Below are 14,751 nucleotides of genomic sequence, written 5' to 3'. Positions count from 1 at the left end.
GATCGGAAATAACATCTCTTCCTCACTGGCACACTTCAAGGATACGTGCTTAGACCTCTGCTTTACTCTCTCTGCACCCATGAATGTGTGGCTAAACACAACTCAAATGCCATCTTTCAATACTCCAGTGACACACCTATTGTGGGCAGAATTTCAGATGGTGAAGAGGGGGTGCAGAGGAGTGAGATAGTCAGCAACTATTTTGAGTGGTATTGCAGCAACTACCTTGCACTCAACATCAGTAAGACCAAGGAACTGATTGTGGATTTCAGGAAGGTTAAATCAAGGGACACACACCAGTCCACATCGATGGATCAGAAGTGAAAAGGGTGAGCAGTTTCAAGTTCCTGGGTGTAAACATCTCTGAAGACCTGTGCTGGGCCAAACATATTGATGTAATTGCAACAAAGACACGACAGCAGCTATAGTTCATTAGGAGTTTGAGGAGAATTGGCATGTCACCAAAAGCATCCACGTGTTTCTACTGCTGTACCATGAAGAGCATTCTAACTGGTTGCATCATCCTTTCCTACGGTGAGGATGCTACACAGGATCGGAAAAAGCTGCAGAAAGCTGTAAACTCAGCCAGATCCATCACTGGCACTAACCTTTCCAGCAACAAGGATAGCTTTAAAAGATAATGCCTCAAAAAGGTGGCATCCATCATTAAGGACCCCCCATCACTTAGGACATGCCCTCTTCTCATTACTACCATCAAGGAGAGGCTACAAGAGCCTGAAGACATCAACAGCTTCTTCGCATCTGCCATCAGATTTCTGAATCAACATTGAACCCATGAACACATATATACATTACTATATATTGCAATGCACTGGTGCCACAAAACAACAAATTTCACGGCATACACCAGTGATATTAAACCTGATGCTGAGTACATCTGTTCCCATTTTGTGCTCCCCAGTTCCTGCCTAATAGCATTGTGACTGGGATGGAATTTTCAAAATTTAAAACTTACTTGTTCCAATGTTGCTGGATCTACTGTTTGGCTGCTTGGCAGCGAAGGAGTCTCTGCTATATCTTGGCTTTGCTCTTCATGCAGCTCCTCCTCTTTTAGCTCAACCCAGTTATGTAATGGAGTTGCTGAATGTGCTTCAAGAAGGTATGGTAGTGGGTCTTCTTCAATTGAAATAATTCTCTGCAAGCACCTTCGCTCTGCTGGTGGAGATTCCTTATTCATTCCTTTTCTGATATGGCTCAGTCTATTTGCTTGCCACAGATTGTTCAATGATGGCTTTGAATTGCCAATGTCCTGCCTGATTTAATTAACAAAATGCAAAAGGTTAGTGGAATTACAAAGTCCAACTTGCCCAAGTTCTCCACAGGGCTTTAATTTGCTTTTGTCCATCTCCAGTGGGTCTTTGACTTTGATGACTAACCTCATTTCTCATTTCCAGGAAGTGGGGGGGGGGGGTGGCAATCAGAGAGAGACTGTTGACAAGGAATGTTTTCACTAGAGTGCAGACTGATACATATCATGTTAAACCTCCAAAATTCTGACAGGTTCAGAAAGAATGGTGTAAGGAGGCCATTTCCCTCTCAGGGATATCATGAGTCAAGGACTCAGATTTAGGACTGAGATGGGAGTGAAGTTTCTTTCCTCAGGGGTGTTCAACCCCCGACATTTACTATTGAAAGGATGGCGGAAGCCCAGTTGTGAATATGTTTAAGGATATGGGTGAGAGCAGGCACATGCTGCTGAAGTATCCTCACTATTAGTGAATCACATCAAGAATCCACCTGCATTTGTGAAGGTAATCACTGTTTAGGCATGATCCACATGACTTTGTATCTGAGGAATTGTATCTCATGTACTTAATGGATGGTCTTGAAAAGATGACCAAGTGGACTGATGAGGGCAGGTTGAGATTATTTACAGGAGCTTTAGCAGAGCTTTTGGCAAGGTCCCACATGATACACTGGCCTAGGGGAGATAATATTGGAGCCATGGTGAAGTTGGACACAAAATTTGCTTTGTGGAAGGTAGGTGGTAATGGAGGGCTGCTTTTTTTCAGATTGGAGGCCTGTAACTAGTGGTAAGGAAGTGAGTTTGAATGTCATGTTATAGCTGTTTGGGACATTGGGAGACTGCAGAAGGAATATTGGAAGATTTGATTAAACTAGAAAGGGTGCAGAAAAGATTCAGAAGGCTGCTTCTGGTACTGGGAGCTTGCATTATGAGGAGAGACTCGATAGGTTGGGACTGTTTTCTCTGGAGTGAAGGAGGCTTAGGGTGGCTTTATAGATTTATAAACTCATGAGGGGCATAGGTAAGATAAATGGTCAAAGTGTGTTTTGTAGAATAGGAGAGTCTAAAACAGGAGGGATTAAAATTAAGGTGAGAGGGAAGGAGTTCAAAGAGACCTGGTGACAAATCTTCCCATACAAAAGGTGGTGGGTAAAAGGAGCTGCCAGAGGAAGTGGTAAAGGTGGGTATGACTACAAATGACATTTAGTTTGGTACAGGGAAAGATTCAGAGAGATATGGGTTGCATAGGACCAGCTCCGGAAGACACCTTAATCAGCATGGACAAGTTGTGCAGAAGAGTACGTCTTGGTGCCATGTAACATAGAAACATAGATTACCTACAGCACAATACAGGCCCTTCGGCCCACAATGCTGTGCCGAACATGTACTTACTTTAGAAATTACTGAGGTTACCTATAGTCCTCTATTTTTCTAAGCTCCATGCACCCATCCAGGAGTCTCTTAAAAGACCCTATCGTATCCGCCTCCACCACCATCGCTGGCAGCCCATTCCACGCACTCACCAGTCTTTGCATAAAAAACTTACCCCGACATCTCCTCTGTACCTCCTTCCAAGCACCTTAGAACTGTGCCCTCTCATGTTAGCCATTTCGCTCCAGGGAAAAAGCCTCTGACTATCCACACAATCAATGCCTCTCGTCATCTTACACACCTCTATCAGGTCACCTCTCATCCTCCGTCGCTCCAAGGAGAAAAGGCCGAGTTCCATCAACCTATTCTCACAAGGCATGCTCCCCAATCCAGGCAACATCCTTGTAAATCTCCTCTGCACCCTTTCTATGGTTTCCACGTCCTTCCTGTAGTGAGGTGACCAGAACTGAGCACAGTACTCCAAGTGGGGTCTGACCAGGGTCCTTTATAGCTGCAACATTACCTCTCAGCTCTTAAATTCAGTACCATGGTTGATGAAGGCCAATACACCGTATGACTTATTAACCATAGAGCCAACCTGTGCAGCTGCTTTGAATGTCCTATGGACCCAGAACTCAAGATCCCGCTGATCCTCCACACTGCCAAGAGTCTTGCCATTAATACTATATTCCGTCATCATATTTGACCTACCAAAATGAGCCACCTCACACTTATCTGGGTTGAACTCCATCTGCCGCTTCTCAGCCCAGTTTTGCATCCTATCAATGTCCTACTGTAACCTCTGACAGCCCTCCACACTATCCACAACATCCCCAACCTTTGTATCATTAGCAAACTTACTAACCCATCCCTCCACTTCGTCAGCCAGATCATTTATAAAAATCACAAAGAGTAGGGGTCCCAGAGCAGATCCCTGAGGCATACCACTGGTCACCAGCCTTCATGCAAAATATGACCCATCTATAACCACACTTTGCCTTCAGTGGGCAAGCCAGTTCTGGATCCACAAAGCAATGTCCCCTTGGATCCCATGCCTCCTTACTTTCTCAATAAGCCTTGCATGGGGTACCTTATCAAGTGCCTTGCTGAAATCCATATACACTACATCTACTGCTCTTCCTTCATCAATGAGCTTAGTCACATCCTCAAAAAATTCAATCAGACTCATAAGGCACAACTTGCCTTTGACAAAGCCATGCTGACTATTCCTAATTATATTACGCCTCTCCAAATGTTCATAAATCCTGCCTCTCAGGATCTTCTCCATCAACTTATTGATGTCCTCATTGATGACGCAAAGATCATAGCCAGAGTCTCAGCAATCTCCTCCCTCACTTCCCAAGTAGCCTGGAGCACATCCCATCGGTCCTGGTGTCTTATCCAACTTGATGCTTTCCAAAAGCTCCAGCACATCCTCTTCTTTAATATCTACATGCTCAAGCATTTCAGTCCACTGCAAGTCATCCTTACAATCGCCAAGATCCTTTTTGTAGTGAATACTGAAGCAAAGTATTCATTAAGTACCTCTGCTATCTCCTCCGGTTTCATACACACTTTTCCACTGTCGCACTTGATTGGTCCTACTCTCTCACGTCTTATCCTCTTGCTCTTCACATACTTGTAGAATGCCTTGGGGTTTTCCTTAATCCTGTCTGTCAAGGCCTTCTCATAGCCCCTTCTGGCTCTCCTAATTTCATTCTTAGCTCCTTTCTGCTAGCCTTATAATCTTCTAGATCTCTATCATTACCTAGTTTTTTTGAACCTTTCATAAGCTCTTCTTTTGTTCTTGATTAGATTTAGAACAGCCTTGGTACACCATGGCTCCTGTATGCTACCATCCTTTCCCTGTCTCATTGGAACGTACCTATGCAGAACCCCATGCAAATATCCCCTGAACATGTGCCACATTTCTTCGATACGTTTCCCTGAGAACATCTGTTTCCAATTTATGCTTCCAAGTTCCTGCCTGATAGCTTCATATTTCCCCTTACTCCAATTAAACGTTTCCCTAACTTGTCTATTCCTATCTCTCTCCAATGCTATGGCAAAGGAGATAGAATTGTGATCACTATCTCCAAAATGCTCTTCTATTGAGAGACCTGACACCTGACCAGGTTCATTTCCCAATACCAGATTAGGTACAGAGCAGACGTCAGGGGTAAGTTTTTTTTTACGTAGAGAGTGCTGAGTGTGTGGAATGGGCTGCTGGTGATGGTGGTGGAGGCGGAAACGATAATTTTAAGAGACTCCTGGATAGGTACATGAAGCTTTGAAATATAAAGGGTTATGCGTAACCCGAGGTAATTTCTAAAGTAAATACATGTTCGGCACAGCATTGAGGGCCGAAAGGCCTGTAATGTGCTGTAGGTTTTCTCTGTTTCTAAATACAGCCTCTCCTCTTGTAGGCTTATCTACATATTGTGTCAAGAAACCTTCCCGAACACACCTAACAAACTCCACCCCTCTAAACCCCTCACTCTAGGGAGGTGCCAATCGATATCTGGGAAATTACCACAACAACCCTGTTATTAATACACCTTTGCAGAATCTGTCTCCTGATCTGCTCCTCAATGTCCCTGCTAGTATTGGGTGGTCTATAAAAACACCCAGTAGAGTTATTGACCCTTTCCTATACCTAACTTCCATCCACAGAGACTCCGTATACAACCCCTCCATGACTTCCTCCTTTTTTGTAGCTGTGACACTATCCCTGATGAACAGTGCCACGCCCCCACCTCTTTTGCCTCCCTCCCTGTCCTTTCTGAAACATCTAAAACCTGGCACTTGAAGTAGCCATTCCTGGCCCTGCACCATCCAAATCTGTGTAGTGGCCACAACATCATAGTTCCAAGTGCTGATCCACACTCTAAGCTCATCCGCTTTGTGCATAATACTCCTCGCATTAAAATAGACACATCTCAAGCCACTAGTCTGAGTATGTCCCTTCTCTATCACCTGCCTATCCTCCCTCTCATACTGTCTCTAAGTTTTCTCTATTTGTGAGACAACCTCCCTTTCCTCCGTCACATCAGTTCGGTTCCCATCCCCCAGCAATTCTAGTTTAAACTCTCCCCAGTAGCCTTGGCAAACCTCCCTGCCAGGATCTTGGTCTCCCTGGGATTCAAGTGCAACCTGTCCTTTTTGTACAGGTCACACCTGCCCCGAAAGAGGTCCCAATGATCCAGAAATCTGATTCCCTGCCCCCTGCTCCAATCCCTCAGCCACGTATTTATCTTCCACCTCATTCTGTTCCTATACTCACTGTCACGTGGCACAGGCAGTAATCCCGAGATGACTACCTTTGTGGCCCTGCTTTCTCAACTTCCTTCCTTTTCCTAACTTCCACCCACAGAGACTCAGTAGACAATCCCTCTATGTCTTCCTCCTTTTCTGCAGCCATGACACTATCTCTGATCAACACTGCCACGCTCCACCTCTTTTGCCTCCCTCCCTGTCCTTTCTGAAACATCTAAAGCCTGGCACTCTAAGTAACCATCCTTGCCCTTGAGCCATCCAAGTCTCTGTAATGGCCACAACATCATAGCTCCAGGTACTTATCCATGTTCATGATGCTTCTTGCATTAAAATAGACCCATCTCAAACCATCAGTCTGAGCGCATTCCTTCTCTACCACCTGCCTATTCTCCCTCTCGCACTGCCTACAAGCTTTCTCTATTTGTGAGTCAACCACCCCTTCCTCTGTCTCTTCACTTCAGTTCCCACCCCTCAGAAATTCTAGTTTAAGCTCTCCCCAGTAGCCTTAGCAAACCTCCCTGCCAGGATATTGGTCCCCCTTGGATTCAAGTGCAACCCGTCCTTTTTGTACAGGTCACACCTGTCCCAAAAATGATCCAGAAATCTGAATCCCTGCCCTCTGCTCCAACCCCTCAGCCATGCATTTATCCTCCACCTCACTCTATTCCTATACTCACTGTCGCGCGGCACAGGCAGTAATCCCGAGATTACTACCTTTGAGGTCCTGCTTCTCAACTTCCTCCCTAACTCCCTGTAGTCTGTTTTCAGGATCTCCTCCACTTTCCCACCTATGTCGATGGTACAATATGCACCATGTCCTCTGGTTGTTCACTTTCCCATTTCCGGATATCCTGGACACAATCAGAAGCATCCCAGACCCTGGCACCTGAGAAGCAAACTACCATCCGTGTTTCTTTCCTGTGTCCACAGAATCTCCTGTCTGACCCTCTATAGTCCCCTGTCATTGCTGCCATCCTTTTCCTTTCCCTACCTTTCTGAGCCACAGGTGTGGTGACTGTTGCTTCCCCCAGGTAGGCTGTCTCCCCCAATAATACTCAAACAGGAGTACTTATTGTTAAGGGGGTTCAGCCACTGGGGTGCTCTCTAGTGTCTGGCTCTTGCCCTTCCCTCTGACTGTTACCCACTTATCTGTCTCCCTAAGTCCCAGGGTGACTACCTGCCTATAGTCCTATCACCTCCTCACTGTCCCTGACCAGATGAAGGTCATCGAGCTGCATCTCCAGTTCCCTAACCCAGTCCCTAAGGAGCTGCAGCTCGACACACCTGGCGCAGATGTGGCTGTCGGGGAGGATGGGAGTCTCCCAGACATCCCACATCTGACACCCAGTACAGAACACCAGCTTCACAGACATACTTCCTGTTCCTCACAAGTAGCTTACATTGCCTCGACCTGTTATTGCCAAAGTCCCGTTGAACAAAGCCCTCATACTCTGTCTCCCTCTACTCTGTCACCCACTCCTCCGATACTCGCTCTATAAAGCTATCACCTTTTAAATCCTTCTCACTGGTCTAACTCGCTGATATCCAAGTGAGTTACAAGTATAACTTGTGACTGTGGCTGTAAGAGGCTTTGAACAGCAGGCCCATTACACAGCACGGTTACCTGTCTGAACATAGCTTGTTCTCCACACATTGACCAGCGGCACAAACAGCTCCTTGCTTCCCTGATCCAGATTTGAATGGCTTCTGAAATGTAACAAAGATGAAATAATTGTACAGTATATTTTCCAAAGGTGTGTGCTTGATCCGTGACATCTTTTCACACCAACATTCAGCAACAACAAACTGTTTACCTGTCTGTAAGAGGCAGTCATAGAACTCATCTTGAAATTGGACATATCCTGTTCATCTCGAAGGTGTTTGTTCATTTCTCTGCAATATATTCAAATACAGAAGTGACATTCCAGTCAAACTCTCATCCTGCTTCAGAATAGACTGCTGTACCAATTTCCATCTGGCAACGCTGAGACAGCTCACCTCAGGAAGTATTTTGATGACATTCTGCACATTTTCGTAACCAATTCAGGAACTAAGCAAATAGTTTGATGTTGTGGTGTTTGCCAAGCTTGGCAATTAGCTTGCAGACGTTTCATCACCAATTGAGGTGACATCTTTGGCGCGCAGTTGTTGGTGTTACTCTCTGGGAGTACTTGTGTTCATACAAACCCCCGTTTGCTTGCCTCAGTCCTGATTGGCCATCCCTTAATGTTGACATTTGAATTCTATTGGTTCATGTTCCTTTGGCTTTTAGGGGTTCGTAGATAGCACTCACCTGTGGAGACTGCAACAAGAACTACGTTGGCCAGACAGGATGTAAACTCTCAGCTTGTTTATGGGACCACAAACTGGTGTCACAAGGATATCTTCCACTGTCGCTGATCTCAGTACATGAAGACTGAGAAGGACACCGCTTTAACTGGGACACCACAGAGTTTCTGGCGCAAGCAAACACAGAGCAGACACGAGAATTTTTAGAAGAACGGTTCTCTTCTGATAACTCCATAAACAAACATATCAAAATAGATGCTATCTACCAACACCTAAGAGCCAAAGGCACATGAGCCAGTAGAATTCAAAGGTCAACTGAAGGAGTATCTAATCAGAACTGAGGCAAATGAATGGAGTATGAGCACTCCCAGAGAGAAACACCAACAACTTCGCACGGGGGATGTCACCTCAACTGGTGATGAAACATCTGCAAGCTAATTGCCAAGCTCGGCGGACAATACAACATCAAACACCTCAACCTGAGTTCCCAATATGCACAACAATCCTGACCAAATTGTGTTTATTGTAAGAGATGGAAGCCAGATTCAGCCATCAATCTCCATTCCAGCTCTACAATTCAATCAGATCACAGGTGATCTTTTACCTCGGCACTACTCTTGTACCCTCCTTCCATACCCTTTGATTCCATTAATATCAAAATATCTGTCATTCTTCCCTGAACACACTCAATGACTGAGACTCCATGATAGAGAAAGGATGTGTTGTCATTGGAGAGACTCCTGAGGTTGTTCAAGAGGATGATTTTGGGAATGAAGGGGTTAACATATGAGGAGAATTTGGCAGCTTTGGGCCTGTACTCACTGGAATTTAGAAGAATGTGGGGGGCGGGGGGAGGTTTCATTCTCATTGAAACCTACCGAGTGTTGAAAGGACTAGAGAGGGTGGATGTGGAGAGGATGTTTCCTTTGGTGGGGTATCCAGGACTAGAGAGCACAGCCTCAAAATTGAGAGGTGGTCCTTTAGAATAGATGTAAGAAGGAATTTTTTTAGCTAGAGAGTAGTAAATCTGTGGAATGTTCTGCCACAGACTGCAGTGGAGGACAAGTCCATGAGTATATTTAAGGCAGAAGTTGATTGCTTCCTGATTGGTCAGGGCATCACAGGATGTGGCAAGAAGGCAGATGTATGGGGTTGAGTGGGATCCGGGATCAGGCATGATGGACTGGTGGAGCAGACTCGATGAGCGGAATGACTCAATTCTGCTCCTATGTCTTATGGTCTTATAGTCTTAAGTATTCTGAAAGCAGCAGAACTGCGGCTGACAAGGCAAGTCAAAGCCAACATACAAGCTTAGGAGAGGGCATATAATAAAAATTAGTGGGAAGTTAGAAGACTGGGAAGCTTTAAAAAAAAACAGAAGGCAACTAAAAAAGAAAAGATGACATATAAAGGTAAGGTAGCCAATAATGTTAAAGAGGATACAAAAATTTCTTAGATTTCTAAAGAGTAAAAAGAGGCAAGAGCAGATATCCAATCACAAGAGAATTATGCTGGGGCATATGGAAACGGTAGATGAAATGAATAAATATTTCCCATCCATCTTCACTGTGGAAGATTCGAATAGTATGCCAGAAGTTTGAGAGGTGTGATGTGTAGTAATTAGGTAGGCCCAAATACAATAGGTCTTACACAGTGAAGGGTAGGACACTGAGGAGTGTGGTAGAACGATAGGATCTGGGAATACAGGAAGGTAATTCATTGAAAGTGGTATCACAGGTTGATTGGGTCATAAAGAAAGCTTTTGGCACATTGGCCTTCATAAATCAAAGAATTGAGTACAGGAGATGAGAGTACAAAACATTGGTGAGGCTTAAATTTTGGAGTATTGTGTACCATTTTGGTCAAGTATCTACAGCAAAGATGTAAATAAGGTTGAAAGAGTGCAGAGAAAATTTTCAAGAAGGTTGCTAGGTCTGAAGGACTCAAGTAATATGGAAATATTGAATAAGTTAGGACTCTACCCTTTGGAACGTAGAAGATTGAGGGAGATTTGATAGAGGTATTCAACATTATGAGGGGCATAGATAGGATAAATGCAAGCAGGCTTTTTCCACTGAGGATGGGTGGGACAATTAGAGGTCATGGGTTAAAGTTGAAAGGTGAAAGAGTGTCATGAGAGTGTGGAACACGCTGCCAGTGCAAGTGCTGCATGTAAGCTCAATTTCAACGTTTAATGAAGTTTGGATAGGTACATGGTGGTAGTAGTATGGAGGGCTATGGTCCCGGTGGAGGTCAGTGGGAGTAGGCAGTTTAAATGGTTTGGCACAAACTAGATGGGCAGAAGGGCTTATTTTCTGAGACACAGGTGACACCAGACGGATGTGGCAGGGAATTAAAGCTCTGACAGACTACAAGATCAGGCAGAAAACTGACGACAGCGACACCTCTCTACCAGACAGGTTTAACAATTTCTTTGCCCACTTCGAAGCATCAAACACTACAGCAAGGGGGAGAACCAGTCCCTTTTTACCATCTGACCGGCCGGCTCCAATCATTGATCCAGAGCAAACACGGAGGACCCTTGTCAGGATCAACCCACGAAAAGTGGGAGGTCCCGACAATATCCCTGAACGTATGCTCAAGGAATGTGCTGATGTATTAGCTGATGTCCTAACAGACATTTTCAACATCTCCCTTAGTCAAGCTATTGTCCCCAGATGCTTCAAAACCTCCACAGTCATCCCTGTAGCAAAGAAATCAGTTGTAGCCTGTCTGAATGATTACTGTCCCGTTGCCCTGACCCTCATAGTGATGAAATGTTTTGAACGGCTTGTCAAGCCTCATATCACAGCCAGCCTCCCCTCATCGCTGGATCCTCTACAGTTTGCTTATCGTCCAAATTGCTGTGCGGAGGAGGCAATATCCACCACACTGAACACAGTTCTCTCTCACTTGGACAACAAAGACACTTATGCCAGAATCCTGTACATTGATTTCAGTTCAGCGTTCAATACCATCATCCCGCAGAGACTAGTGGAGAAACTGTCGCTGCTTGGCCTTAGCACTGCTATGTGTTGCTGGATTCTGAATTTCTTGACAGAGAGACCACAGTCAGTCCGTGTTGGCAGGAACATCTCTGACTCCATCACACTGAGCACTGGATCCCCACAAGGCTGTGTGCTTAGCCCATTGCTGTTTACACTGCTAACACGTGACTGTGCAGCCAGATTCAAGGAGAACCTGATCATTAAATTTGCAGATGATACCACAGTGGTGGGGCTCATCAGCAAAAATGATGAAACTATGTACAGGGAGGAGGTCAAACACCTAGAGAGCTGGTGCAGTGATAACAACTTGATGCTTAATGTCACCAAAACCAAGGAGATGATCGTCAATTTCAGACAGTTTCAGCCTGAGCACACACCCCTCAGCATCAGCGGCTCCACAGTGGAGAGAGTGGAAAACATCAAGTTCCTTGGGGTGCAGATCTCGGACAATCTCACCTGGTCCAGGAACATCACTGGGATTGTGAAACAGGCCCAGCAGAGATTGCACTTTTTGAGGAAGCTTAAACAAGCATCACTCCCCACTAACATCTTAACTACATTCTACAGAGGCGTGGTTGAGAGGGTGCTGACTGTTTGCATCACAACCTGCTACTCCAACTGCAGTGCTGTTGACAAAAAAGGCTTGCAGAGGGTGGTTAGGGGAGCAGAGAAGGTTATTGGGGTCTCCCTACCTTCTGTCCAAGACCTCTTTCAGAGTCAATGCCTCCAGAAGACACGGTACATCATTAAAGACCCCTCACACCCTCTCCATGAACTGGTTGTTCTTCTGCCATCAGGCAAACGTTACAGGAGCATGAAAACTAAAACCACAAGGCTACTAAACAGCTTCCTCCCACAGGCAGTCAGACTGCTAAATAGCTGCTCCATCTGACTCTGCTTTGGACACTTTTAACTTGCACTGGACACTTATAACTGATTTTAACTGGACTATTTATTGTTATGTTTATTATTTAGTGTTGCGTTTGTTATGTTATGATTGCACTGCCCCTGAGAAACGCTGTCTCATTCTGCCCTGCAGAGCTGATGTATGGTTAGAATGACAATAAAGTTTTTTGAATCTTGAATCTTGTGTGCTGCACTTTTCTGTGACTCTATGAGCGTCAGGATGCAGAAATAAGTGAAGTTGTCATTATTAGGAAGAAGGTGCTTGGGAAACTGAAAGGTATGAAGATAGATAAATCACCTGGACCAAACGGTCTATACCCCAGGGTTCTGGAAGAGGTTGCTGAAGAGATTGTGGAGGGATTAGTAATGATCTTTCAAGAATCAATGGATTCTGGAATTGCTCGGGAGGACTGGAAAATTGCAAATGTCACTCCATTCTTCAACAAGGGAGAGAGGCAGAAGAATGGAAATTATAGGTCAGTTAGTCTGATCTCAGTGGTGGGGAAGATGTTGGACTCTATTGTTAAGGTTGTGGTTTTGGGGTACATGAATGCATATGATAAAATAGACCAAAGTCAGCCTGGTTTCATTAAGCAAAAATCTTAGCTGACAAATCTGTTGGAAGTCTCTGAAGAAATAACAAGAAGGATAGACAAAGGAGAATGGGGGGGATGTTGTGTACTCGGATTTTCAGAAGACTTGTGACAAGGTTCCACACATGAGCTCTTTAATAAGTATTACAGGAAAGATACTAGCATGGATAGAGCACTGGCTGATTGGCAGGAGGCAAAGAGTGGCAATAAAGGAAACTTTTTCTGGTTGGCTGCTGATGATTAGTGGTGTTCACAGGGTTCAGTGTTGAAACTGTTGCTTTTTACATTACATTTCAGTGATTTGGATGACGGAATTAATGACTTTGATGCAAAGGTTTGCAGATGATACAAAGATAGGTGGAAGGACAAGTAGTTCTGAGGAAGTAGAGGCGCTATAGAAGGACTTAGACAGATTAGAAGAACGGGCAAATAAGTGGTACATGGATTGCTGCGTCAGGAAGTATACGGTCATGTACTTTGGTCAAAGAAATAAAAAGAGCAAGTTATTTTCTAAATGGAGAGAAAATTCAAAAATCTGAGGTGCAAAGGGACATGGGGGTCCTTGTGCAGGATTCCCTAAAGAGGATTTGCAGGTTGAGTCTGTGGCAATGAAGGCAAATGCAATATTAGCATTCATTTCAAGAAAACTGGAATATAAAAGCAAGGATGTAACGTTGAGGCTTTATAAAGCACTGGTAAGGCCTCACTTGGAACATTGTGACCAGTTTTAGTCCCCTTCCCTATGAAGGATGTGCTGACATTGCAGAGAGTTCAGAGGAGGGTTACAAAACTGATTCCGATAATGAAAGGGTTACCATATGAAGACCAATCGATGGCTATGGGCCTATAATGACTATCATTCAGTAGAATAAGAGGGGAATCTCCATCTGCCATTTCTCAGCCCACTTCTGCAACCTATCAATGTCTCTCTGCAATCTTTGACAATCCTCTACACTATCTACAACACCATCAACCTTGGTGTCGTCTGCAAACTTGCCAACCCACCCTTCTACCCCCACACCCAGGTCGTTAATAAAAATCACGAAAACTAGAGGTCCCAGAACCGAACCTTGTAGGACACCACTAGTCACAACCCTCCAATCCAAATGCACTCGCTCCACTACGAATGTCTGCTTTCTGCAGGCAAGCCAATTCTGAATCTACCTGGCCAAACTTCCCTGGATCCCACGCCTTCTGACTTTCTGAATAAGCCTACCGTGTGGAACCTTGTCAAATGCCTTACAAAAATCCATGTAGATCACATCCACTGCACTACCCTCATCTATATGCCTGGTCACCTCCTCAAAGAACTCTATCAGGCTTGTTAGACACGATCTGCCCTTCACAAAGCCATGTTGACCGTCCCTGATCAGACCATGATTCTCTAAATGCCCATAGATCCTATCTCTAAGAATCTTTTCCAACAGCTTTCCCACCACAGATGTAAGGCTCACTGGTCTATTATTACTTGGACTATCCCTACAACTTTTTTTGAACAAAGGGACAACGTTCATCACCCTCCAATCCTCCGGTACCATTCCCGTGGACAACGAGGACATCAAGGTCCTAGCCGGAGGCTCAGCAATCTCTTCCCTCACCTCATGGAATAGTCTGGGGAATATTCCATCAGGCCCCGGGGACTTATCCGTCCTATTGTATCTTAACAACTCCAACACCTCCTCTCCCTTAATATCAACATGCTCCAGAACATCAACCTCACTCATATTGTCCTCACCATCATCAAGTTCCCTCTCATTGGTGAATACCGAAGAGAAGTATTCATTGAGAACCTCGCTCACTTCCACAGCCTCCAGGCACATCTTCCCATCTTTATCTCTAGATGGTCCTATCTTCAGTCCTATCATTCTTTTGTTCTTCACATAATTGAAGAATGCCTTGGGGTTTTCCTTTACCCTAATCGCCAAAGCCTTCTCATGCCCCCTTCTTGCTCTCCTCAGCCCTTTCTTAAGCTTTCTTGCTTCCCTATATTCCTCAATAGACCCATCTGATCCTTGCTTCCTAAACCTCATGTATGCTGCCT

General features: G+C 44.8%; 1 protein-coding gene across 1 annotated transcript in view; it reads right to left on the bottom strand.

Annotated features, from left to right (window-relative positions):
* The window catches only part of cracr2aa (calcium release activated channel regulator 2Aa), a 159,689-nt gene that overhangs the window by 74,027 nt on the left and 70,911 nt on the right, over positions 1 to 14,751 (bottom strand). Inside the window, exons 10-12 of the mRNA XM_072269306.1 lie at positions 7,729 to 7,807; positions 7,539 to 7,621; positions 977 to 1,274 (exon numbers count right to left, since the gene is read on the bottom strand). Of these exons, the coding sequence (XP_072125407.1) occupies positions 977 to 1,274; positions 7,539 to 7,621; positions 7,729 to 7,807 (460 nt within the window). The remainder of the gene's footprint in view (positions 1 to 976; positions 1,275 to 7,538; positions 7,622 to 7,728; positions 7,808 to 14,751) is intronic.

This window comes from Mobula birostris, chromosome 9, assembly GCF_030028105.1.
Source record: "Mobula birostris isolate sMobBir1 chromosome 9, sMobBir1.hap1, whole genome shotgun sequence".
In the NCBI taxonomy this organism is placed as follows: Eukaryota; Metazoa; Chordata; class Chondrichthyes; order Myliobatiformes; family Myliobatidae; genus Mobula; species Mobula birostris.
This window is presented reverse-complemented; position numbering and strand designations above follow the sequence as displayed.